At 44.6% G+C, this 27938-nt stretch overlaps 1 protein-coding gene and 1 long non-coding RNA gene across 2 annotated transcripts; one reads left to right on the top strand and one right to left on the bottom strand.

The window, feature by feature from the left end:
• Positions 1–12036, top strand: TMEM129 (transmembrane protein 129). Its single transcript, XM_018554765.1, has 4 exons — positions 1–257; positions 1933–2407; positions 5718–5877; positions 11698–12036. Exons 1-4 carry the CDS (start codon positions 53–55, stop codon positions 11944–11946), a joined length of 1089 nt encoding a protein of 362 aa, XP_018410267.1. The 5' UTR covers positions 1–52; the 3' UTR covers positions 11947–12036.
• Positions 8090–26204, bottom strand: LOC108785647. Its single transcript, XR_001941146.1, has 3 exons — positions 26194–26204; positions 11511–11519; positions 8090–8168 (listed from the first exon to the last, which is right to left on the bottom strand). It is a non-coding gene; the product is annotated as an uncharacterized LOC108785647 (long non-coding RNA).
• Between the last annotated feature and the right edge of the window lie 1734 nt (positions 26205–27938).

Here is a 27938-nt window from a genome sequence, read left to right on the forward strand (position 1 = left end):
TCTGCGGCCAAGGCGGAAGTACGTGTCAGCGGCCAGCTTTCCCCTGTCTGTCATGGAGAGCCCAGCTGTTACTTTCACCTTAGCTTACGTGGTGTTCGCGGTGTGCTTCGTGTTTACCCCCAATGAGTTCCACTCGGCCGGGATCACCGTGCAGAACCTGCTGTCCGGCTGGCTGGGCAGTGAGGACCTGTCCTTCATACACTACCACATCAGGAGGACCACTGCCACCGTGCTGGTGCATTCCCTGCTGCCACTGGGTGAGCTGCTGCCTGACTGTACATGTCACCCGGACCATCTGCCATCAGTTCTATCAAAGAGGACCTGTCATCACTGAGCCTTACCGGTGATATACACAACAATAACAACCATCATCCTCTTCTGAGAAGTTGCGATGGCATGTGCTGGCGGACGGAAGTCCCCTCCGATGACCACACAGGGGTAGCCAAACTTTGAGCCTCCATCTGTTGTGAGATTACAAGTCCCATCATGCATCTGCCTCTGGGAGTCATCTCTGTGGCTGTTAAGAGTCTTGCAATGCCTTATGGGACTTGTAGTACCACAACAGCTGCAGGGGCAAAGTCTGGCTACCACTTATCTAGAACATAAAGTGGTAAAGTATCTGAGTTTGCAGAGGGGAGGAGTGACCTCAAGATGGAGCAGCACAATGGCGGATTATCTCTGAAGAGGGGTGCAATGTAATCGTCATCAATCGCATCATAATGTGTTATTTTTTTAGTATGGTTATTTGATGACAGGTTCACTTTAAAAGTCTATCTCATGGATGAGATGGTGTTGCAACCAGGGCAGAGGCAGTAGGGGTACATGCCTTGGACATTGTGGTGTGTGTGTGCGTGTGCGCGCGCGCGTGTGTGTGTAGGGGGGGTGGTTAGGATCCTTACTTGTCTCTGCATTGAATCTGTGCAGGAACCAGATGCCACATTTATAGGTCCTGCACATTACACAGCAAGATCAACGGCTCTCCCTGTGTAACCAGTGGCAAGGTGTTCCACTGTCAGTATGACAGCCACCTGCCCTGTATCAGGTCCTGATGTTGGAGAGCTGCAACCAGGCTCATCAGCAGAGAGAAGAGGCTTCAGAGGTCTTACAAAGAGGAGAAAGCATTCAGGAGCGAGAAATTAGGTAAGGATTTCACCTTATTCCTATCAGCCTAGAATGGAAAAACATGTGAAAGCAGAACTATGGGGGCGAGTGAAATGCACTCACCCCCATAGTTAGAGCCGACGTGTGACATTGAAGCTGTTTCATGCCGGCTCTATTGAGCGATCACATACCACTGATTGCTGAGTTCGCTCAGTCACCACTCCCAGCAGGGATTCCCCTCTCCGTTTCTCCAGCACTTATTGGAGGGACAGACAGAGGAGGGGGCGGGCACAGCTTGCTCTGGCTCTAGAGCGGCAGAGCCAGCTGTCAATCAGGCAGAGGGGTGGATCCAGACAATATTGTCGGGATCTTTCCCGGCTGCAGCACAGCTTAGGGTCATAGGAAGAGATTAGCAAATGTCCTCTTGTGACCTAAAAGAGAACGAATGCCAAAAAGGTTTGGCCATAGTTCTGTTTTAACCCTTGCAGAGCCCCAATGCAAGGGTACTTTTTTCCACCCTGGAGTTCAGCTCTAAAGCCTTTATGACATTTCAGTGATTGGGTTTAAATCTGCTTTAATTTTGCTAGTTGCTTGATGTCTACATTTCTCTCTGTAGTCCATTGAGAGACACAGCTCTGGATAATTCGAGACATAAGGTGCCTCCAGCAGGCAGCGGCATAACCCTACATCTTGAATTATCCAGAGCCGTGTCCCTCAGTGGATTCTGAGAAAAGGATTTTTACGATAAGAACAAAATCCTATTATTTTTTTTTCTTGCGAGGTTCAAAAAGTCATTGCTGAGTATTAACATGGCGTCTTTACTTTGTGTAGGTTACTATGTAGGAATGTGTTTTGCGGCCCCGGAAAATAATCTGTATTACGTCTACACGGCCAGCGAAGGCTGGAAAGCGTTTGCGTTGATGGCGGTTGCCCTTCCCACCTTGATGAGCCTCCTCGCCCTGTACTGGTCACAGAAGAGATGGAGCAATCACCCTCTAGCGAGGACCCTGGCACATCACGCCCTTCCCCGCTCAGGCTGGAGAGTCGTGGCCTCTTCCATTAACACAGAATTCCGGAGGATCGATAAGTTCGCCACAGGGGTGCCCGGAGCGCGGGTGATTGTGACGGACACCTGGGTGATGAAAGTGACCACTTACAGGGTGTATGTGGCCCAGCAACAAGATATTCATCTTACTGTGACAGAGTCCAGGCAGCATGAACTCACCCCAGACTCCAACACCCCCATCCAGTTCATCACAATACGGGTGGCCAGCATCAACCCCAACGTTCGGCCCTTTGATATCAGGTGATGCATGAGTTTATTTTTTACTGCTTTTTAAGATGCTGCCAGCTTGAATACGGACTGGTTTGGCTTCGTTCTAGTTCTCTGACAAGAATGGTTACCTTAAGACCCCATTCACACTGAGCTGTTTCAGCGCTGATTTGAGCTGAACGACATTGAGCTACAGTGCACATTTTGGCAGTCTATCAAAGTCTATTTGCGCCAAATCGCACAAAATCCGCTGGAAAAATAGGTCAAGCTTGAGCTACAAGCTACAGGCGACATTGAGCTGTGAGATGTGAACAGCTCCATTGAAATACAATGAACGATTTTTGAGGGGAAATCGCGCTACAAACCGCTCAGTGTGAAGTGGGTCTAATGCTAAGTTCACACCTAGGCGACTCCTGTTTTGTGCACAATTGCCGCGCGGTCGGGAGTCGCCAAGGTGTGAACCCATCGCGCTGTGGGTGCCATTATTTTCTAGTGGCGCCGGGCGGATCGCGCGGTTTCTCGCCGTGAGTCGCGAAAAAAGATACTTGTACCTTCTTTTAGTGATTGCTGCGAGGCTGTCACCCCATTGAAATCAATTGGGCAGCTGTGTACAGCACATGATCGCGCGGCCCGGGTGTAGTGCAGATGTGAACATAGCCTGAGGGCCGGTGCACGCCTAGGCGATTTATTGCGCGGTTTGCTTTGCGCGATATCGCGCAAAACACAGATTTCCATTGAAGTCAATGGAGGCTGTTCACAACTTTGCGGTTTGTCGCCGATTCCGAAACACGATACAGCCGCGCGTCGTGTATTGAATAAAGAAGGTACTTGTAAATTTTTTCTGTGATTGCCGCGCGGATGTCACCTCATTGAAATCAATGGGGCCGTGTGGCAAGCGCTGCCTGCATTGCATCCTGGGTGTCGCGTCCTGGGTGTCGTGCGGTGTAGTGCAGATATGAACCTAGCCTTAAGTGTATGTACACCCCAACATACACTTACTCTCTTATTTGGACCCTTTGGTCTGTTAAGTATACAATTGAAAGCATTATATCTGTTTGATAAAAGAAAAAAAACCTTTTGATCATGTCAGCGAATCCCTTCTTGCATTCTCTGCCTGTGTTGCATTCTTACCAGTTACATTTTTCAGCCATCTTTGAGGACTACAGAACCCTGCCCATGTTATGCAGAAAAGGACAGGAGGAGGCCTTTGTAGTCCTCCCCCGGGTTGACAGCTAGGGATGAGCTCAGGTTCAGAGTGAACCCAGCTCCCCTGTCCATGTAAGTGCCATTGGGCCACCTGCCCAATCATCTGCAGGCCTTACTCCACCCCGCAGCTGAACATAAACAAGGGGGCGGGATGCTTGTGCTGATGTCATTGACCTTATAAGGCCATATTAGGTGAATGTCATTAACCAAATAAATCATATAAGGGCCAGTGGGTTCACCGCATACTGCTCCTTTTCCTAGGTGCAGCTGTGAGTGGGGAATTCCCTGGCTGCAGCTGACTGGGCAGCAGCAGAAGGAGCCTTCATCTGTGTTCGGGGAGCTCAGGTTCTGTCCATACCTGAGCTCATCCTAAAGGCAATCATGGCTTCCTCTGTAGATACAGAGGAGTTAGGGAGCATTGTCACCCTAGTGTGTTAGGGTGGTGTGTTACTGGAAGAATCACCAAGCGAGAAGAAAACTAATACAACCACCAAATCTAGGGACTTGGAGCTGTAATATACACTGAGTGGCCAGATTATTATGACCACCTGATGTTTGTAGGCTAATTAGCTATAATTTTGCGCTGAAGTTGCTAGAGGGCCAGACCATTATAAATAGGGAAGCAGGTTGTTTACCACGACAGTAGAAGTGATTTGTTTCTGAAGATATGGGGAAACAACGCCATTTAACAGCCTTTGAACGTGGGATGATTGTTGGCGCTCGGAGCCATGGAGCGAGTATCAGCAAAACAGCAGAATTCTGTAAATGTTCAAGAGGGGCTCATTGTTAAAGTGTTTAAAGACTGGACTGTCAGCCGAAAATCTGGGTCTGAACGTGCAAATTGTGGCCGTCAGCGACAAGTCAATGTTAAGGCAGAACGGAGAGTGGCAAGACTGGTACAAGACAACAGAAGGGCAACAGTGCAGTGTCAGATTCCTCGCATCACCTTTCAACATCTCGTGGAGTCATCTCGTGGCCCAACGAAGTACTGATGGGGTGGTCATAATAGTCTGGCCACTCAGTGTATTACAGCTTGTGTTTTGGGTTTAGATTCATTTGAAATCTCATAGGAGCCCCAAGTGTGTAATGAAAAACAAACCGCCGGTGGAATCATCCAAACCTGATTGTACTTGCTAGTCATGTACAGTGCAGCTCACATCTGTACCAGGAGCGCAATATGGAAGTCTTAAGTTGTGTTGTAATATTTATTTGGCATCCTGTCCCGTGTATCAGCCTTGTGGTTTCTACATAATATAGAATAAACGTGATTGTTAAATGCAGCTGGAAGAGAAGTCACAAATATTAGACCCCGTTCGGCCGCACGGATCCCCCGACATGAACGATCCCATACATTGCTATGAGGACCATTCATGCGGCTGCGTGGGTCTGTGTGATCTGGACTGCTCCTTGCACTATATTTTTGCCGCGCTGATAAGAGTGGTTTCCATACAGCTTTCAATGGAACTGCACTGATCAGCGTGGTTTTGGGCATTTTTAATTGCGCTCAAGTGCAATTAAAAACTCCCAAAACCTCCCTTTTGAGATCAGGGTGGTAACCGCGCTGATCCGTACCTGCCCTGGTGTGAATGGGCTCCTTTTGGCATTTGTGAAGGGTTGGAGAGGCCAACAACCTTTGGGGGTAATGGGAGCTGACTGGTGATTTCACCAAATGCAAACTTAAAGAAGAACTCTGGGCAAAAGTTTAGTGAACCCTTTAAGTGGGGCTACCCCTGCACTGCAAGGGTTAACTGCTCATTTTCGTTTAGGAGGACAATTAAAGAAATTATACTCGCCAAATCCTCTGAGCCAGCTTGCTCTTAGACCAGTCTTTTCAGCCTTGCTCCCTCACCAGTCTAAGGTTCCTGGGTCATCATATTCTATACTCAATGTATGAGGACTCAGAGGGACATACCATTGCTGCAGCCAGCCAGCTTGGGGGATTACTAGAAGAAAACGAGCAGTTAACCCTTGCAGTGAATGGGGTAGCTCCACTGCAAGGGTTAATAAAAAATTTGCCCTGAGTTCTTCTTTAAAACCGAAACATCATCTTGGGGTGAAGTTGCCATTTTTGCAATATTGAGGTTTTCCATCTTCCTTTCGGTTCAGAGAAACTAACTGTCTCCTTGTGTGCTTGCAGATTAAACTCTACAGAATATGGTGAGCTGAAGGAGAAGCTCCACGCCCCCATCCGAAATGCGGCCAATGTTGTCATCCATCAAACACTGAGCGACTTGTTCCTGGAGACCTTCAGATCTCTCGTAGAAGCCAATAGTTTCTATCAGCTGCCCAGCAGTCAGGTTAGTTAATATCCCAAAAATGTTGATCTAGCCAATTCATTCAGAAAGGGACTGTAAAGCCTCTGGAGCAATGAAGGGGCTGGGTAGTATGGCGTGCGCATTGCTGATATTAACCCTGAATACTTGCATCTCTACAATATAACCCTTTGAAGCTGCATCAGCTATCGTGAGCCCACCTGCATTTTGTGTCTGAACGACCTCCATTATACATCAATTACTTCTTCCCCTGAAGGCTTTCTCTGCCATCAATCATTTTGTTCCTGAGCTTTGTGCGAAACAACACATCCCTGGCATCTCTTTAGACGTGCATCTGCAACTGACCAGCAGACTGGACAGCTAAAGTCTGTAGCAACCAGCAAGGAAAAGCAGGCACATCTAAATCCCGGGTATGTGTTCTTTCATATAACGCTCTGGAGAGAAGATCTGAGGCAGGAAGCTTTGACATTTACAGGAGCCTGCCTGCTCCTCCCAGCAAACTCGACGCAAAGAGCAGCACACAGGCCTAGTGATGACATCATTGGGTCTGTAAGAGCTATTTCTTGAAAACAAAATGATTTGGGGTAGTATATGCTTATGCTATTGCCCATCTGCTCTAGCCATTTGTTAAGTTGCCTCCTTCTTCCACAGGATTGTTTTCAACCTCATGTAGTGACTTTCTGAAGCCAGCATTAGGCATAAAGCAGGATATCCTTATTAATGTTGTGGGTATCACAAGACCCGACCATCCATGGCAATTCATAGGAAAGTCAGCATGTTGTTGGAAGCACCTGCTCATTGTAGAAAGGAAATGAGTCTGAATATTCTACAAGCTGTACACGTCTGTTTGCATTCCTCGGCTTTGTCCTTTATGGCCCCAGGCAGTAATAGGAGTACACTGTCCCACCAGAACACATGATCTAAAGCCATTGTAGTTCTATGTGTCTGTCATCATTTTGTTTAGTGTGGCCAAAATGACCACACTAAAATGACAAAAATTAGAATAAAAAGGTAATAGCTAAGGGGAGGAGGGAGTTCTTAAGGCTTATTAGAGTTAACAAAGGATAAATAAGAAGTTAAATGGGAATACATTTTTATAGGGGAACAAACAATTAACTTGTGAGGTTTCTTTAAAGTGTATTTTACAGTCAGATTTGATTTGTGAAAAACACACAGCATAACGAAAAATTATTTTGAAACAAAAAAATATTTCTTACCATTTTTAGATGTCCGTGTAGCCATGAGAGCTTCTCTCTACAATTTGAAAGTGATAAGAAACTGTCTGTCCCAATGGAAAGACTAGGGACAGGCTGAGCTTCCTCTTCTTAACATACAAGGCCTTTGATCTATAAAGTGACACTAAACTCAGGAGTTAAACCATAAAAATACATTCAAGTACCTTCACTATTAACAAAAATGTATCTTATTTGTGTATCACTCAGCTGAAGATCCAAATCATCTCTGAATTGGTGCGGACACTGTCCTTCCTTCTGGAGGGGGGCTACGTTTGTTCCCCATGGTCCCTGTGTGTGTTGTAAAGTAGTCACCGCTCCAAGCTCGCTCCTGGGATGGACTACAATCTCAATACAAATTAGTACACTAAACATAAGATTATAGTCCATCACGGGAGTGAGCTTGGAGCGGTGACTACTTTACAACACACACCGGGACCATGGGGAACAAAAGTAGCCCCCCTCCAGAAGGAAGGACAGTGTCATCACCAATTCAGAGATGATTTGGATCTACAGCCGAGTGATACACAAATAAGATACATTTTTGTTCATAGTTAGGGTACTTGAATGTATTTTAACATTTTAACTCCTGAGGTTAGTGTCACTTTGACCCTTTGTTAGGGATGAACAGTGTTCACATCCTGTTTACAACTGATAATGAGATCTGCCAGCACAGCACAGTACAGACAGGGTTAATTATGGTAACCTCCCAGCCCCCCTTGCATTCCAGAATTAAATTCAGTGTAAGGAAAAACCTTTTCTTTCAGGAAAGAGCAAGTAAAATGGTAAACAGCATTTTTTTATTTTGAATTATGCAACATGAATAGGAACATATAACAAATATAAAGTAGATGTTATCCCAATGTGGTTGCAAAAGTGGAACAGTGATGTCATTGTATATAGTGTTTCATCCATACAAATCCTAAGTAGGTATAGAGCAGGGGTGTCCAAACCTTTTTCAAAGAGAGCCAGATTTGATGAAGTGAACATGCGTGAGTGCCGACCATTTCGCCTGGCATTCTTTGAACCATTAAAATTACATGCAAATTAACTATTTATGCAAAGTTTATTGCAAACGGCATACTTTTCATGTTGTCACATGGATGACAAATCCAGACAGGTGTTAAATCACTCTGCCTTTCAGGGGCGTCCCGAGGCTGAGTGACACCCGGAGCGGTGACCGAGTGTCACCCCGCCGAGACTTCACTGCGCATGACGTCACCGTGCGCGATGCCGTCATCGCGCACGCGCGGCAGTATTCCGATACCTGCCGGCGGCCATCTTGGTGATGGACGCCAGCAGGGAGAGGAGGGGGACAGTCACCCGGCTAGATAAGGTATGCCGCCGGGTCCCCTCCTCTCTCCTGATACTGTCGGGCGTTCGGTCCATGACCGAGCGCCCGACTTTTCAGAGGGGGGTGACACCAAAATGACTGAGTCATTTTGGTGTCACCCCTCCAATGGTGGCATGCGGATGTGGGCCACACCCCCCTTGTGACGCCACTGCTGCCTTTTCATATCTGAAGGCCAGATGGAAAAAAAAATCCAGGAAGCTGAAACATATGTCAGGAACATTGTAAAGTACATGACATATTATTGGTAATAAAGGTTGTCTGTCAACTTTTACGTTTAAAAAAATATGAACAGGAACATAACGCCAAGTATACACTTTGTGTCCAAATATATTTATAACTGATTTAGACCAACTGACATTAACTGACATTTTACAATGTATTCATCTCAATTGGAAAAAAAAAACTTGCCTGCACTAATGTGAAGGGTGAAACTGAGATCTGGACTGCAGCACATAGGCTAGGTCTGGTACAAAGGGTGTGGTTTTAATGCGCAAAATGTCACGCAGGTGAGTAATTTAGTCTTGTCCGCACGCGCAGAGGGAAGGAACGCACCAAATCCCACGACGTCCGAGAGATCGCGAGAATGCCGACTGACGACGTGCAGTTCCACAGCGTTCAGAGATCCCAGGGGTCCTGAGCGGCGCTCGGGGATTCACTGGGGGCCACAACAGATAGATTTTGCCAAATTACCTGTGGGGCCATATTAAACCGGAGCACGGGCCGCCATTGGCCCGCGGGCCGGACTTTGGACATGAGGCATTCACGGGTCTTGCAGAAGAGATAAGGCAAAGCACCAGCATTTTATTGTCAGTGTTTCAACTGGGCTCAGTCCATCTTTTTTTTTAAAGTCTTCCTAAAGATGAACTGAACGCAATCGAAATGTTGACATTAAAATTCTGATGATTTGACTTATCTCTTCTGCGTGTATAAGGCTCTTCTGTGAATGCCTCTATACCTACTTAGGATATGTATGGATATTTTTGTGGATAACCCCCTGGCCTTTTACCTAAAGCTGGCTATACACTATATGATTCCAGCCGGTTGGTGATAAACCAGACGAAATTCGCACAGTAGGTGCCGCTGTCGGCACCCTTTTGGCTGGCATCCCTCGATCAGCTGATCAAAGGAGCCTGTCAGAAAATCTGCAAACGAACAGAGCCAGCAGCCAATGAGCTCTGTTTAGGTAAACGGACAGTTGTCAGCGGCTGCCGTCAGAATACAATGCAAACCGCAAGAGATTCCTCGATCAACGTTTGTAAGCGTTGATGGAGGAATCTGTAATGTTTTTCGTTTAGCCCCGGGATGAACGAAGAAAATATTAGTGTGCGGCCAGCTTTACAAATATAGTGCGATGGCTACCCCTGGGAGTGTTTCATTCATATGTAGATCACCTTTGATATGAATAAAATGGAAAAGACAATGAAACAATACATTGTCATTTCGTATGTACTCATTGATACTTGCAGACTGTCTGCGCAGGAGAAGCTGTATTTTGACAGTGGCTCCTGCTGTGTAATGATACGTTACTGATGCATCCTAAAAAATTTGAAATATTTAGGACATAACGCTACTATTCTAAATAGAAAATGAACATCTCTGCATGTGCTTAAAATGTGCTCCTTAACACTTCTAAGTTCTGAGGTTGAACTTCATCTCTAAAGAAGTGTTTGCAGGCACGGCACAAGAGAACAGAGTAGGGATGCACCAATACCGGTATTTCGGTATCGAGTACCGATATTTTTTTTCCCCGATACCGAATACCAATACCGGAAATCCCATTAAGAAACCAGGCTGCGCGTAATGACTCGCCACCTGGCTTCCTGATTAGCCGGGAAACCAGGCGGCGTGTAAAGTCTCGCTACCTAGCTTCCCGATCAGCAGGGAAGCCGTCCCCATGCTTCTCATCACTAGGTGACGAGAAGGCATGGAGCCAGCTTTCTGGTCAATCAGGAAGCCGGGCAGTGAGTCATTACACGCTGCCCTGCTTCCTGCTTGGCCGGGAAGCCTGCTCCCTCGTCACAAGTGACGAGAGGGCATGGAGCCGGCTTCCCGGCGAAGCAGGGCAGCGTGTAATGACTCACTGCCCGGCTTCCTGATACTGAAAGTACTCGCCCAAATACTCTGCACCGATACTAGTATCGGTATCGGTGCATCCCTAGAACAGAGGTTGATAGTCACTTTTTTTGGTCACACAGCCATTCGAAATTACAACTGTTGCTTTGGTCACGAAACAGACCAAAAGATTAATTATTATAATACAGGATTTATATAGTGCCAACAGTTTGCGCAGCACTTAAAAATATAAAGGAAGACAGTACAGTTACAATACGATGCAAACATATTTCACATGTGAGCTGCTGATTTTAGCCACAATTGCACAAATAAAGGTTTCCCAAAGGCTTTTTAAGCTTTTTAAGCTGACTATTAACACTAGATGGCAGTTGACATGCAGGTATCTGATTGATCTCGGGGATCTGAACCAGCCAGTCCCTCTTGGGCCACAAACAGTTTCATGAGGCACATGGAGCAAGGTTGGGTCGATGTGATGTAGAAACCTCCAGCACTGACTTATCGAGGTGAAACAGCTGTGATTGTACGAGATTTTCTAACTTTTCAGATTGCTGTTTTCCCAGATGAACTAGGCCAGGGTTGTCTGCAAATGCCCCATATACATTAGGCCAGAAATGGCTGAATCAGAGATTAGAATATAATGTTTATTGCCACTGTTCTGTCAAACTCCAATTTCTCGATCTCCAACAACGTCACATCCGGTTGACTTGCCAGTAAGCAGTTTAGGTGAGCTGGCTCTAGTGCGCATACGCCACCCGCGGCATGTTCCTAATTTTCATCAAGCTCGACAATGCTTTTCAGTATTCTAATCAACTAAGATGAGACTAATCTGTTATTAATATGAGTTGGCCCAAACAATATGGCCACCAGAGTCAGGCAAGCGTCCTCCCGCGCAGGAAACAGAATTGGAGAACTCAATAATGGCTTCCGTGCAGGTACAGTGAAGAGCATTGTCGAACTTGATGAGAATTAGGAAAATGTCGCGAGTGGCGCATGCACACTCGAGACAACTCATCCAAAACGCTTACTGGCAAGTCAACCGGACGTGACGTTGTTGGAGATCTGGAGAAATTGGAGTTTGACAGATTACCACCTTTTGGCTTGATAGATACTACTTCCTGTTCCACATTAATGTAGATAAATGTACATAGTTATGTGTACATGACTTGCTTACATTGTTCTTCACAGGAGTTGGAGCCCTGTATTGGCTGCATGCAGACCAGCGCCAACATCAAGCTTGTCAAGAATTGCCACGAGCCCAATGACGGAGAGTGCCAGCAGTGTTACTGTCGACCCATGTGGTGCCTTACCTGCATGGGCAAGTGGTTTGCCAGTCGGCAGGATCAGCAGCATCCGGAGACCTGGCTGTCCAGCCAAGTGCCTTGTCCTACGTGCCGGGCCAAGTTCTGTATTGTGGATGTGTGCATTGTACGGTGAATCTACTGGCCATTCTAGATTTAGACTTAAGACTTTTTCTATAGCCTAAAGTGTTTTACTATTTTCCTAAACCTGGGAAAGGTGGGTCCTGGGGCTCTGAATATGACCATGTAGCGCTTGTATTATGCCATGCCACAGAACCAGACCAAAGCAGCATTATGGATATTTCTTTTAGCAGTCCCTGGAGCCATGTTGGCTAAAAGTAACTGGTGGTGGTGGTAATGTCTGAAAGTCAACCCATAATGACTTGGTTTGTTTTGGCTTTTTTTTCTAAAGGTGAGAACTTGGGTGTTGGGTCACACACAGGTTTCAGACACCCTCAAGTGGTGAGATCTCAATGCCGGACCTCCTGCCCCTCTTTCCTCTAGGGCCTGGGCATGCCCTACTGTGCCAAGAAATAGAATACTGACTGTCTGAGGGGCAAAACCTGGAATTGCAACCATAAAATGTCACCACTGTAGTCCTGGAGAAATAAGTGACTAAAACACTGTATTCAAATTTTAGTTCTTGGTGGACGTTTACTTTTTAAAGGGGAACTTCCACAGAGGGTAACAATTGCGGTTTTAGAATTGCCTTTCTGAGTTAACATTAGTTCCCTCATAGGTGAGTGTGGGCCTCTAGTAGGGCAGTGTCATCTGGCAGTTTTTGCTCACACAGCAGTATTATACCACAGCCAGCCTCCATGTGCTGCTACAGGCCAAGGAGCCTAATGGAGCATTGAGCACTGCACCCGTATTAGGCACATTCAAATCTTCATATTGTATTTGTGACTTTGTTTTGCCCGAAGTTCTCTTTAGGGTTTCTACACTCATTTATATCATGGGAAAGTTTTTACCTTGGTTTGTTCATGCTTGCAGTATAAATAGCTGGTAGATTCATATGTAAAAATGAGACCTACCCCAAAAATAAGACCTAGTACTATTTTTGGGAATTGCAAAAATAAGACCTACCCTGAAAATAAGACCTATATGTGACCATTCCCAGGGCCGGTGGTGGCATAAGGGGGAACTTGAAGAGCCGCGGGAGTGGCAGGAGAGAATCAGCGGGGCACACACAGACAGCGCTAGAGGAAGTGAGGCGGCACCGGAGGGAGCAGAGCCGCATAAGCCGATGCCTCCTCTATAGCACCGGCTCCTGTCACAGGCGGAGTGATACCAAAGGCACTCCGCCTGTGAGGAATCGATAGTGAAAGCGCGCTTCGCTCATTCTGGCCAGCGATTGGTTAGCAAATTGCTCTTGGAAAGGTACGGCACCCCTGATCACCATATTTTTGTACATGAATACATGTAGACTTTTCTACATGAATAAGTGTGGATTGTTGTATATTTAAAAAAAAGACCTACCCCGGAAATAAGACCTAGTGTGTTTTTTTTTTTTTAGCCAATAAAAATATAAGACAGTGTCTTATTTTTGGGGAAACACGGTATTTCCACAATCTTTTATTGGGATCTGATGTGATCTTCATTGAGTAGCAGCAAAGATGCAGGAATAGATAACATGAATAGCGCACCCTTGTGCGGGATCCCTGTCCCTCATACCTGATCGATATGGAATATTTCTATTTCTATAAAGCACACGTCTTCAGTATAGCTTGGAAGTATGTGGGGAAAAAGGGAGGAAATATACCAAGCATAAGAGGGAGGCTGCTGTATTTTATGTTATAAAAGAAAACAAGGTGTTTTTAGAGTATACTGATCCAAAGGCATGCTGGGGATCATTTCCTTCTTAAAATTCTGTATTAGCAGAGCCCTGAATCTGCAGAAAACTTCATAGGGAAATAAAAAGAAATGTGCCTTGGAAAAAGATCTTTTATCCCATTCTTCCCCCCCAGAGGACTGTGGAAAATGTGAAAGTTTTTATCTGCGCAAACTTGTCTTTTTTTTTTTTTAGGTATATTGAAGGATCTTACAAATGAAGGATTTAGATTTCATATTGTCAGATCCTGACACATCAGCGGGGGTTTCAGGGACAGTTGCTGCCTGTCAACCACCTAAGCTCACACACTGCACCCTCAAAACATAGCGAACAGTTGGTCTTATTCAATCAGAACCAATAAGAATGCACATGAAATAACCAGACCTGTACAAGTTCAGTACTAGTTGGTTTCTATGGGCTCTTGCAGTAAAAAAAAAAAATGATAGATAAGAATGCTTTATTGCAGGGGTCCCCAAATGTTTTAAACAAAGGATCAGTTCACTGTACTACAGACTATTTGGGGACCAGACTGTGGTCAGTAGAAATAGAAAACAGCATTGGTGGGTCAGCGATGGTAAAAAAAAAAAAAAAAGTCACTGTATTAGTGGCCAGCGGTATACAACATGCCCCAACATCAGTGGTGAGTAAAAAAAGCACTCCTGTATCTGTGAAAGTAAATAAAAGTCCCTGCGTCCATGAAAGAAAGACCCTTGCTTGTTACAATGCAGAGTGTTCCAGCACCCAGCCCCTGCTGCCACTCTGCACACAGCACCTCCCCCACTGTGACTTGCAATGTGAAAGCCCTGAAAGGTATAATTGCAGGACTTTTTAATTGCAGAGGTCGGTCTAAGGCAACCAGCGGGCCTTACTTTGGGGCCATTGCTTATTTGATTGCGGCAAAGTGTGTGAGGTGAGGCAGTTAATAGTCCAGCAATTGTATGCGTTCTGGTGACCTCTGACCCTCTGCCTCAACAAAGGTTAATTTTAACCTTCACAGCTTTCTTATAAAATGATGCTTCATAAATCTGTCCTTGTATTCTTGTATATCTACAGATCATTTTATACCTGTATTATTTTGTACGGTTTATGAGAGAGATGCTTTCTTTATTGTTAGCAAAACTGAGCCTTGAAAAACAACTGACATTTTGGTTACGGGTGCATGCTCCTGGGCTAATTTGTTGACGGGCTAGTTGGTTTCTATGCTACAGTGGGAGGAATGGTGCATCACTGGTCTTGTGTGGGTGGAATGGTGCCTCTGTGTGGGTGGGAGCAGCGGTGCCCCTGTGTCAGTGGAGGGGAATGGTGCCCGTGTCAGATTTTGAAGCACATACCACAGGAGCGCAGTGGTGTGAACTGTCACCATCCACTACAGTCCATGTACCCATTGTACTCCTGACTGCTGATCCATAGTAAAGAGATGGGTGCATCGGTAGTCGACGGATGACCACCGTCAAAATAGTACAATTATGGACAGCGGCACTCCAATAGTAGCATAACGTCTGTTTAATGACGTCCGTCCAAAAACATACTTATTGCATGACCATCCATGACGAGGCAAATTGCCTGGCAAAAAGGGCCACTGCAGCGCAAACGCAGATGGAGTGAATGAGCCCCGAAAGTTGAGGCATTCTGCCAGAGGTGTAACTGGTAACCTCGGGGCCCTGGAACAAGAAACCATGAAGGGCCCCTCCACCCCCCATAAAAAAAAAAAGACGGCACCTTGCCAGTTACCGGGATAGTACATGTGTGTAGTACCAGGAGGCAGGGCCACCAGTTGAAATCATTGGACCCCTGTGTGGATTGATTAATATTAATATTTATTTCTTCACTTTTTATCAATTTCTATTTTTTTATTTTTTTTACTACGTTTTTATTTCATTTTTTTTTACTTTTTATCAATTTAATTTTTGTTTTCACTTTTATTTATTTTATTATTTTTTTCCACTTAACTTTATTGCTATCACAATATGCTCTTTATGAGCCTGCCCTCAAATACAGAAGATAGAGCACATGTGTGCTCTATCTTCTGTACAGCTCAGGTTGAGACAGCTGAACCAGGAGTGCTGTGAGTATAGCAGTCCTGTGTCACTGATCACGGAGCAGAGAACGGAGGTTCTCTGCTTTGCTCCCCGCTCTCCATCCTGAACTGTCTTGCCGTGGTCTGGGGTACCCAGAAAAACAGGGGACCCTGAAAACCACGGCACAGAAGAAGGCAGCCGGTGGGGGACAACTCATAAGCAGGCTGCATACAAGTGGTTCCAGCAGCTGTATAGCCGCTAAAATTACTTGTACAAAATGGCTCCTCTACTTTACCTTTAGCCCTGCTTGCCCTAAGCAGGGCTAAATGCAGAAAAAAAAAATCCCTGCCCGTCGCCCCTTCAGACCGGCCCCTGTGGGTCAGGGAAAGTTTGCAGACTCATGGAGACATCAGAGACAGCTGCTCTAATTCAGTCCCTCGCCTCTGATAATTGGATGCTAGCACCTAGCATCCAACCAATAAGGAGGGACAGAATCCCCTTTACATCAGAGTATCCCCTTACATTAAAGTTCCTGGGACTCTAATGTAAGCGGGGATTCAGGAGACTCTGATGTAAGGTGGGATGGAATTGTACTGGGTAGAGGAGTTATTTGCTTCTAATGTGTATGCTGGCCTGTACGTTACTAATTCCTGACCCTGCGCTGATACACACTCCCAACCCCTGCACTCCATGCCTTACGCACTCTCAACCCCTGCACTCCATGCCTTACACACTTCTGACCCCTGCACTCCATGTAAGGCATGACCCCTGTACTTCTGACCCCTGTACTCCATGCCTTACACACTTCTGACCCCTGCACTCCATGCCTTACACACTTCTGACCCCTGCACTCTATGCCTTACACAGTCCTGACTCTGGCACTCAAAGCCTTATGTACTACTAACCCCTGCACTCCATATGTTAGGTACTCCTGGACCCTGCACTCCATGCATTGTGCATGCCTGACCCCTACACTGCATGAGTTATTTACTCCTGAGCTCTGTATTGTGTGCATTGGACACTCTTGACCTATAGCAGAGTAGACTCACCTATACCCTTTCAGACACTCGCACAATTCCCTGCACCCACAATTTGTTGCAGCACTCCACATTATTTCAATAACAGGGCAGGTGTCAAGGGCATTTTCTCTATATATCTTAAATATCGGCCTCTTGTTCCCAAAGTCTGTGACCAATTGTTTTAGGCTGTGCTAAAAAAAAAATGGGGTGTGATGTTGTGGGTGTGGCAATAAATGGGCTGTGTTTAAAAGTGGGCATAGTCAGTATGGTGACCACAGATTTTATTTTAAAAATATTGGAACCTAGTTTCAGCAGCCTTATGGTAGAAATAGAGTGCAAGCAGTGGGCTGGCTCTTGGGAGGAGTTATGCAAGTATTAAAACGCCTTGATGGCTGTATGTCAGGCTGGAGCAGTGGGCTTCCCTTGACAGCTGTATTTGTATACAGACTGTCCTAGGTAACGCCCACATGTGATGCTGAGCCTCCATGGTTGAAAGAACCAAAATTCAATAAATGAAAGAGGTGGGGCAGAGACGGTCAGCCTGGGGAGGAAAGTGCTAGATGATGCTGGACATCCTCCAGCCAAGAAATGAGGTGGGCACCATGTGACATTCTGCAGGTTCTAAAACACATTGTGATCTCACAATATGCAGTAAAATCAGAGTCCGTAAATTCAGTCCAGGAGAGGAAACGGTACAACTGTGCAAGACTAACGGGAAGGTCGGAGTTCAGAAGAAAGAAAAGCTGCTGTAATTTATTTTTTAATTTTTTTGCATCCACACACAATGTTGGTACAGGGGGGAAAAAATAAAATGTTATGATTTCGAATACTTTTTTCAATTAATAAAAGGAGAATGGTATTTATTTATTGGCTATAAAGAGGCACCAACTATTTGTCATTGTTTTATTTTATCTGAATATTTCATCAGGTATACGAGCGGTTCCAGCTTCAATCACCTGCATGTTGGGTTTTGGGTTTTGTCATAGTCTAATCTTTGAACAGAAAATCTGGGAACAAAGTTTAAAAAAAAGTGTGTGTTTTAATTATTTATATATATATATATTAAACACACTCACACGGATCGGTCATAACATTAGGACCACCCACCTAATGTTGAGTAGGTCCCCCTTTTCCTCTCCCGTTGAGGCACGGACTCTACTAGACCTCTGAAGGTATGCTGTGGTTTCTGGCACCAAGCCATCAGTAACAGATCCTTTTAGTCCTGTAAGTTGTGAGGTGGGGCCTCCATGGATCAGACTTGTTTTTCCAGCACAGATGCGCAATTGGATTGAGATCTGGAGAATTTTGAGGTCAAGTCAACACCTTGAATCCATTGTTGTGTTCCTCAAACCATTCTTGAATTGTTTTTTGCAGTGTGGTAGGGCGCATTATCCTGCTGAAAGAGGCCACTGCCATCAGGGAATACTGTTTCCATGAAGGGGTGTGCTTGGTCAGCAACAATGTTTACGTATGTGGTACGTGTCAAAGTAACATCCACATGAATGGCAGGACACAAGGTTTCCCAGCAGAACATTGCCCAAAGCATCACACTGCCTCTGCTGGCTTGTCTTCTTCCCATGGTGCATCCTGGTGCCATCTCTTTGCCAGATAAGTGACACACACACCCGGCCATCCACATGCTCTGTTGTCCAGTTCTGATGCTCACTTGCCCATTGTAGGAACTTTTGGCGGTGGGCACAGGTCAGCATGGATAGCTATGCAGCCCCATATGCAACAAACTTTTTCAGCAATTTAAACTACAGTAGATATTCTATTGGATCTGACTATGCAGGTCAGCATTCGCTCCCCAAGTGCATCAATGAGCCTTGGCCGCCCGTGACACTCACTGGTTTTCGGTTTTCACTGCAGACCGGGAACAACTGCAGTTTTGGAGTTGCTCTGACCCAGTCATGTAGCCATCACAATTTGGCCCTTGTCAAAGTCACTTAAATCCTTATACTTGTCTATTTTTTCAGCTTCCAACCCTTCAACTTCAGGAATAAAATGTACACTTGCTGCCTAATATATTCAATAATCAATGTTTTTCACTTCAACTCTCAGTGGTCATAATGTTAAGGCTGATCGATTTGTGTGTGTGTGTGTATATATATATATATATGGGTGTGGAAAAAAAATTTAAAAGCTACTTGTCCAAGGGCTAAAGCGGGGGCCAAATCTACTTGTCCTTCATGACAATCTACTTGTCCCAATACAAAAAAAATGTTTTAATCAAAACTAAGGATGCACCAATACCGTTTTTTTTTTTATCGATTTTTTTGCTTTCGGATCTCCCCGACACTGAATACTAATACCGGTGCTTCCGCTGGCATGGAGCAGGCTTCCCTGGTAATCAGGAAACCGGCCAGCAGGTAATGACATCCCGCCCAGGTTCCTGATTGCCACGGAAGCTGGCTCCATGTTGTTTGGCCTGCTTGATTGCGATTGGCCTGGAAACCTCCTTCCCGGTCAATCAGGAAGCCGGGTGGCGAGTAATGACCTGATTGACCGGGAAACTGGCTCGATGCTGATTGGCCAGGAAGCCGGCTTTCCAGCCAATCAGCAAGGTGCCGGCTTCCCGGCCAATCGGAAAACCAGGAGGCGTGTCATTACTTGCCGCACGGCTTCCTGATTGCACGGGTAGCTGGCTCCATGTTCCCCTACGACACTACCAGTCAGAGGAAATTTTCATCTGGCCGTAAGTTCCAATATCGGGGAAGGTATTGAAGCACTTGGGTGAGTACGAGTACTCGCCCAAATACTCTGTATCGGCACTGATACTAGTATCGGTGAACCCCTAATCAAAACATATTTGACTGTGCTAAATAGCACTACTCACTGGTCAGCGCAGTCATCTGACCACGTTGACCAATGAGTGCTTGCAATTTGCGAGCAAAATGCATAGGGGAGGACTGCGCTGGACAGCAGTACGGGGGACAGATAGTACACCCATACTGGCGGAGGGGAGGGATTGTTCGCTGAAAGGTAAGTATAGCCAGGGGGGTGGCGGTTTGGGAGAGACGGGGCCAGATTTCATCGGGTAATTTTAATTTTTCCATATTACCTGGGAAAATTAACTTACCCTTTAATGCACATTGTGTGTGTGTAAGAGAATTCTGGCTACCACCAGCTGCAATCTCAAAGCACATGCAGAATGTCCTACACATGCGTTTATTTGCATGCAGATGGCGGAGGCAGCAGGGTTTCATTTTTTTTATTTTTTACTTTTTTTTTAAATCTTTATATATTTTATTATTTTTTAAATTTTCTTTACATTTTTTATTGATTTACCTTTTCCACTTAATGTTCTTCGTATCACAAAGGGGATTAAAATCCCTTTATGTGATAGTTTGGAGGTGACAGGTTCTCTTTATGGAACCTGCCCTCCAACACAGAACATCTGTTCTGTGTAGTTCCTGACAGCCGAGACAGGTGGTGCTGTGATTACAGCGTCACGGTCACAGAGAACACACAGAGAGCCCGTAGAGCAGACGTTCTTTGTCTGCTCTAAGGGCTCTATGGCTGAGCCGTTGTGCTGTAGTTTTCGGGGTCCCCCAGGAGAGCGGGGAACCCAAAAACTACGGCAGGGGTGCGGGCAGAAACAATCGCCGCTGCTCAAATTGATACAAGTGGTCTGTTCATACCACTTGTACTAAACGAGCGGCGGCAGGCTTCACAATGTACATTCAGCTCTGCTTGTCCGGAGCCGGGCTAAATGTACATAAAAGCTACTCGCCCGAAACTGCATGTCCCGGGCGTCGGGCGATAGGAATTCCACACCCCTGATATACATATAGATATATATCTATATATATAAATGTTTTGGTTTAAATCCTGTTAGATTTACAATGTTTGCCATGAATTATCAAAAGATCAGATTTAAAAAAATCATCAGAAATGACCGGCAATGTTCATTCCTGTCCAATATCTTTATTTTATCCAACCTGAATACTTCAAAAGTGATTAAAACTAATGACACACAGTTGGAATACTAAACAATCAGATGCATCAAACGTTGAGAGTTAGTTCATACCAGAGACTGCATCCCAACTGCGTGCGTCTGCGCAGTTGCATTGCGATACGTTTTGATGCCTTCCAATGCGTTTTTTTGTTTACTAAAATGCTAATTAGGCAATCAGGGTATAGCTTGGCAGTTATCTCCCTCCACTTTCCCATCTTCTGACAATTGTTTTTATAGTTGTGATGCTACTCCTCCACATATTTTATAAAGATGTCAGCATCCACATCAGCCATGACTACACTATCTCTACCTATTTCTACACTACCTATAAAGGAGGAAGTCCCTGAATGATGACACAATCAATTCTGTGTGGATTTTTATGGGGATGCGTTTCGTTTTGATGCGTTCCTGTGCGATCCGATGCAGCTAAAATAGGACGAGCAGTATTTTTCCTGACTGCATCTGAATGGGCTGCACTGGTGTGAATAGAGCACAAGAAAGCCCATAGGAAAGCATTGTGATGTATTTTGGCTGCAACAGCCAAACTGAACGGACTGCATCACAACTGCATATGGTATGAGCTAACCATAAGCCAGGGAGTACATGGTAAAGTAAAACTGACCTAGCCTAAAATGCTAAGCTCAATAAAACGCTGTAATTCTGGTGCATGCATGTGTCTAGGACAGTTTTCAGGTTGGTGAATAGCTGTTGCAAAGTTTGTTACCTGGAGATCTTACCAAGAGTGTTTCCTTTTGCAGACTGACAACACTAAGCTATTGCCTCAAAATTAGCAGCAGTGTTGTCAACCTGCTATGTGCACTCCTTCAGTTGTGGGTTAGACTGTGTACCAGGTCTGTCTTATAAGCACCTCAATGGCAAACTGAAGGTGCTTGCATAGCAGGCTGACAACGTGGCATCTGTTAATTTTGATGGCAATGGCTTAGTGTTAACTTTATTGCTATCACAAGGGGGCCAAGTGAAAAAAATAATAAAATGTATGAAAAATATCAAATTAAAAATGTAAAAAGAAATAATTAAAATAAAGTGATACAAAATAAATGTTATCTATAAAAAATAAAGTAAAAGATAAAAATGTAAAAAAGAAAGCAAAGTGATACAAAAATAAAATGTTTGAATATGTGTGTTTCTCTGTTTTGCCTAAGGCAGTGATGCTGAACGTTTTCTAAACCCCAGCGCCCAAACTAAAACACAATACCAAACTTATTTTCAATGTTGGCACTTTTAGATAAATAAATTGATTTTGCGTTGCAGTTTTGGACACTCAGGCTCAAAAACGTTCCCCATCACTGCCCTATGCTGTTGATAATAGCCAGTCAGTGTTCCTACGGTCATTTTTCCAGTGCAGGTTGTGAATTGGAATGATCTGAGACCACACACACACTGACATATGAACTTTCTCAGCCCATGTCTTGCCATGGCCTCCTTTTTTTAATCTCTTTTACCAAGTACAAAATTCTAGACTGGCATACGAGTCAAGGGTTTGATGTTCATTCCTCTGTAAAATGTATCATTTCTCTGTTTGCCATCTGATGGTGCACCATGCTGAGAAATTAGATAACTTGCTTTAGAACAGTTGCTAGTATATGAAGTTCTGCCTTCTGGCTTGGCCTTTTTTCCCCAATTTTGCTTTTCCTCAGCTGTGTAGAGAAATTCCTGTTGACGCACATTCATCAATATGTGATACAGGTCAGCTCAGTTGTACAGGTTCCTCTCCTTTTTAAATTTCTTACACTGACCATACACTAGTTAAATCTGTTTAATCATATGACATTTAAGCCGTGGTTTGCCCTTTCATCACCACCCAGCTCAACAAACTTCAAATAAAAGATCAAAGGCAGCAGGTGGATAATTATTGGCTGCACAGTGACTCCAACCTATCAGAATCATGTATTGATGCAGCCATGGGTGCTAGCTGTCACAGATCAGCGCAGACATCTCAACTCTCCCGGAAGCTCCGGGAGTCTCCCGCTATTAGATAACGGCAGAGCTGATCTGTGCTTCACTCCTTTGAATTTGTTTTTTACCTTTTCCTGCTGTAGGTCTGCTGGCAGCTGTGGTTCTACAAGCATGTGCTCTGATCTTGCTGCCCAGCCTTAGCAGCTATGGGTGTCAGCCACTTCACCTGATGGTTTATATATCTTCCTTCCCGCCACTTCCTGTCCTGCCTCCTATCTGTCTCCCTATTTAAATCCCTCTCAGACTCAAGTTTCTGGTTGTTTGAGCTGTGATGTACGCCTGGCCCAAGGCAGCTGTACGTCAATTACGCGTGACTACACACAGTTCTGATCTGAGCATGGCGATACCATTCTCAGCCTCACCCTGCACAGAGATTCCCCAGCTCGTGGGACACATTCTCAAGCCAGCAGACTGAGAGTGATGGTCACCAGGGTTGGTTACCTCCACAGTTAACCCTTAACCCACAAATGTTCACTGCCACCGTATGTTTTTTAAAGGAAACACAGACCAAGTGGTGTGACAATTTAAAACACTTAAAGGAGAACTATGAGGTGAGTGCAGCTGGCTCTGCCTCTAGATAGGCAGGGTACAGCTGGCTCTGCCTCTAGATAGGCAGAGCCAGCTGTCAGTCCCGCAGCTGGGCGGATCCAGACATAATTGTCGGGATTCGCTTCAGCAGCGGCGGTCTCAGTATACCGCGAGCTATAGCTTGCGGTATACTGAGCCTAGGGTGACGGGAGGACGCTAGTTTGTGTCCTCCCGTTACCCTAAGGAGAACTATGGGGAAAAGCCTTAACCCCATAGTTCTCCTTTAAACAATGCCTATGATAGCGCTGTCCTCTCAGACAGGAATATGACAGGAGTCACTAAACAGTAGCGCTCTTCACAGAGGCAAGGATACTTTAAGTTCATATTTAGAGCGTAGAGATAAGCTTAACGATTTTTAAGATCATCCTTTAATAAAAGAAACGGTGCAGAAAATATACAGAAAATATATTAATAAAAAGACAAAATATATATACAACAGTAAAATAAAAGGGGAATACTTAACAGTCCTGGAATTAGGAGTTCTGACAGAGTTCAATATGCAAAAGAGAAGGCTGAAGGGCTCTTCTATAGGCTAGCTTTCAGCAGAGCATGTCCAGAGATTAAAGGGGAACTCTTCTGCAATGTTAAGACTTCTTGTTGCTGGAGTTCCTTTCTTGATGTTTCTTTCTTGATGTTTCAAAACAAAAGCCCCCCTCTAGCTGCCTTGCATCATATTTTCCTAGCCGCTAAAGAAGGGTGTCACAGAGCCGGCACCTGGGGCAGGGCTGGGGAGGGAAAGCAGGAGGAGGATGAACCTTTATTTTACACTATGACCGCCCAATTCCAAATTATGAAATGTAGCTGATATTGTAACTCAGGTTATGACTTTTGGGTGAATGCGGGGTCACCTGGGTCATTACCTCTACCAGACCTGCTTGTTTATTTTAACTTGTCCACTGTTGACAGATGAGTGCCTGGTGCCATGCCTTTAATTAATTAGTGAACTATAAAAGGCTTAGAGAGTTATTTGGGACTTTCACTAGGGCTGGGGAAATAAGGATCATAGGCCAGATAAGTAGATCTCTGTTCTGTGGAATGTGGAGGGACCTGGAAAATGTCTTGAGCCGATTCTGTGCATTCATTCCTAACCTGATTTCCTGTGGACTGATCTCTTGTGTACCGACACGGCTAGTTCTCCTGATTACGTTTGCCTGCTGCCCGCCCTGACCTTGGCCTGTTATCCGGATCTCCTTTTGTTCCATTCATCCATCCATGCCTGCGTAGTGTCCTGTGTCTTCGGGTTCTCTCCACACGAGCAGGGTCAACCTGGGGGTCGTGACCTGTAGTCAGGACGCAGCTAAGTCCGAACTTCCGTGACGGGGTCCCTGGCAGATCACGGCTGGCCCTTAGATTCCACGCCCTGGGCATCCCCTGTCACCTGCTTGCCTGTGGGCTCACATCCCTAGTACTGTGACACTAGCTGACTGAATACAATAGCCAATAGGGGGGCGTGACCAAAAAAACATTATAATGGATGCTGACCTTTACCTGAAGGACAACTAAATGTAAGGTCTGGGTAAATGTATGCTCACACTGAGATGCATATTTGGAGTGCATGCACTATATATATATACATAGACAGCAGTGAAAGGGAGGAGGAAAGGAAAACTCTTAAACAAATCAACTATTTGGTAACCAGGTATGCGCTGTCATCTTCTATCCTCTAAATACACGTCTTCTCTATGGAAATGCAAGCAAAGTGATTTTCCGGGAACCAGAATACAGCTAAGAGTCCTTGCAGATGACCTTGGAGGTGCACCTGACTTCAACTGCATCAGAATTCTTTATACTCAGTGGCTTCACAAGGGGAGTCTGGGGGGTGCAGCCCGCACCTGGGTGACACCATTGGAGGGGTGACACCAAAATGACTGACAGTCATCTTTGCCTCTCACTCTCTTGTTTTTGGTGCCGTTTTTGCTGAATCCTAATGGGCGTTTGGGGCCACTTGTAGAATATGGAGTCCAGTTTGAGAACTTGAGAGGTAGGCAGCTAAATTGCTGAATGTAATGGAAAATCTTACTTATAGTGAAAGATTAGACTGGGGAATGTTCAGTTTAGAGAAAAGACATCTTAGAGGTAACTTCGTTTACATGTTTATATATACACTGCCTGGCCAAAAAAAGTCACCACCTGGATTTAGCTAAGCACATAGGTCAGAGCCTTCCATTGGATAATAGGTCTAGGTTCAGCAACCTTATGTTCCCAAAAAATGAGGTCAGCCGCCTACCTGAATATACTGAATGACCAGGTTTTTCCATCAATGGATTTTGTTCTTCCCTGATGGCACATCGGGCATATTCCAAGATGGCAGTGCTCAAAAGACATAGTTATAGTCAGCAACACAATCGGTATGCTGTTGCATCTCCATCACAAACAACATACAAAGCCATCTACAATTCTGCTCCAGCTACATCTCAATACCTCCTGCTCTCCAGCTCCCTTGTCACCTCCTCCCATGCTCGCCTCCAGAACTTCTCCAGAGTGTCTCCCATCCTCTGGAACTCCCTACCCCAATCTGTCAGTTTATCTCCTACCCAGTCCACCTTTAGGCAATCCTTGAAAACTCATCTCTTCAGGGAGGCCTATCCCACCTCGACATGATAACGGTCATTTTATTTCTTCTATTAACTCATACCACACAACTATTACCTTTTGTATCACTTGCCCCTTCCAATAGATTGTAAGCTCTCACGAGCAAGGCATTCTTAACCCTCCTGTATTGAAATTATTTTGTTACTGTACTGTCTCTCTCCAGTACAGTTACAAGTGCTGCGTAGACTGTTGGTGCTACATAAATCCTGCATTATAATAATAATCCAAAATATTAGTGCATACCATGTGATTTTCCAACCCTAACTAACTAAAGATTTGGTTAACGGTCCACTTTGAAAGTTGAATGTAATCTGGTGGGTTTGATTGGTCACATACAGGGTTATTCACAAAGGGGTGAAGAGTTTGGAGAAGTGAACAATCTAGGACAAAATAGCTGAACTGGAAAGTGAGCTAAATTGAAGAATTTGCCAAATCAGCTATGTTGTCCTAGATTGTTCACTTCTCCTGCCTTCTCCAAACTCTTCACCCTTTTGTGAATAACCCTGTATGTGATCAATCAAACCCACCAGATTACATTCAACTTTTAAAGTGGACCGTTACCCAAATCTTTAAAAAACCAACAAGTATTGGAAATGTTTAGTAATGGCAATCTACAAATACATACTTCTAGATAATTGCCGGCTCTGTATTCCGTGCAGACCTTATTTCTCTTTTCTTCCCCAGTCTTCTGACAGTGGCCATGTTTACTAAGGGCAGATTACCAGCTCTCCTATTACTTCCTGGATTTCTAGCACATGTGACTAGACATGTGACTAGGACATGTGACCATGCACATTATCACAGGTGAGGAAAATGCCTTTTCCTGAGATTACAGCAATGGTCTGCTGATGATAAGGCAATCCCAGTGTGCATTGCTTTGGCAAACTGAAGTAATTTGCACTTTCTAAGCAGGAAATGAATGCTCTGCAAGTGTAACTGTTTCACAATCACAGCATTTTACACCTGACATGTCTGTGTTATTATTCATCATCATACATAGAGGGATGCATTGATAGAATTAGATTTTTGAGTGTAAAGGTCCGCTTTAAGTGTAGAAGGTCATCATGCACCATCAGAACATTAGAGATATTTCCGAGGTCGCATCAAATCTTTCTCTTTTCTCTCAGGAGATCAATACAGATGAAGATCATATAAGTTGTAAACAGGTATAAATATGCAAAAGAAGATCTTATCACATTTATTTCTTCTTATTGGACTATTTGTACCCGGGACTTCATCTACTTGAGCTTAACAGACCTTTGTTGACAGAACAAATTGAAAGCTTCCCAAGTGACAGAAGTTATACAAAGCATATCAGAAAGGGTGAGGTTGAATTTCATCAAAATGTATGTTCCTGTCTACAAAGATATTTTCAAATAAGTACCAATAAAGATCTTTTTTTTGTATTTGCATTCTTCGATTACCACTCCCTCTTTTGAACCTGTCAAACCTGTTAACCCAAATACTGGCCTGTCACATTGGAAGATCAGACTGTGTGGTTACCCTAACTAGTACAGAATAGCTCAAGGGATTTGTTTATTGGTTGCTAAGGGTTATTGTACATTCTCGGCTAATAAATAAACCCTCATTGTTTGTATGACAATAGGTTTTCACTTGCATGGAAATGACCAAATGGTGGACTGTAGGGCATGGTTTGCAACTGTGTGTGAGCAGAATGGCCAAATTATAAGACCACTGATGTTTTGTAATGGGACCCCGTGAATAGAGTTAGATGGGATGCTAATAAACAGGTGGTGTTTACGTCTTCACGTGATACCTTCCTGAAAATGGAAACGCTACACACTTTCCATTTGTATTGAAATATTTAACTGAACGTACAAATTTCAAATAATTGTACACTTGCTGCACCATATTTTTATCACTGTATTTAACATGTAAAAAGTCTTCTTCTACTGGCTATATCAGGCAGGTTTATTTCCTTCTTGATTTTTTCGGTTAACACACAATGTTGGGGCAGAAAAAAAAATATATGTCCTTCAAGAACATTAAAGAGCAGAAGTGGGTACTTGGCCCAACATTCGTTAAGTAACTACTTTGTACCCATTTACATGGCATAGTTGCTATAATAACAATATGTTTTTATTCCCATCTTGCATGGTCCGGGGGGGGGGGGGGGTGGTGGTG

This window comes from Nanorana parkeri, unplaced genomic scaffold, assembly GCF_000935625.1.
Source record: "Nanorana parkeri isolate BGI_ZX_2015 unplaced genomic scaffold, ASM93562v1 scaffold172, whole genome shotgun sequence".
In the NCBI taxonomy this organism is placed as follows: domain Eukaryota; kingdom Metazoa; phylum Chordata; class Amphibia; order Anura; family Dicroglossidae; genus Nanorana; species Nanorana parkeri.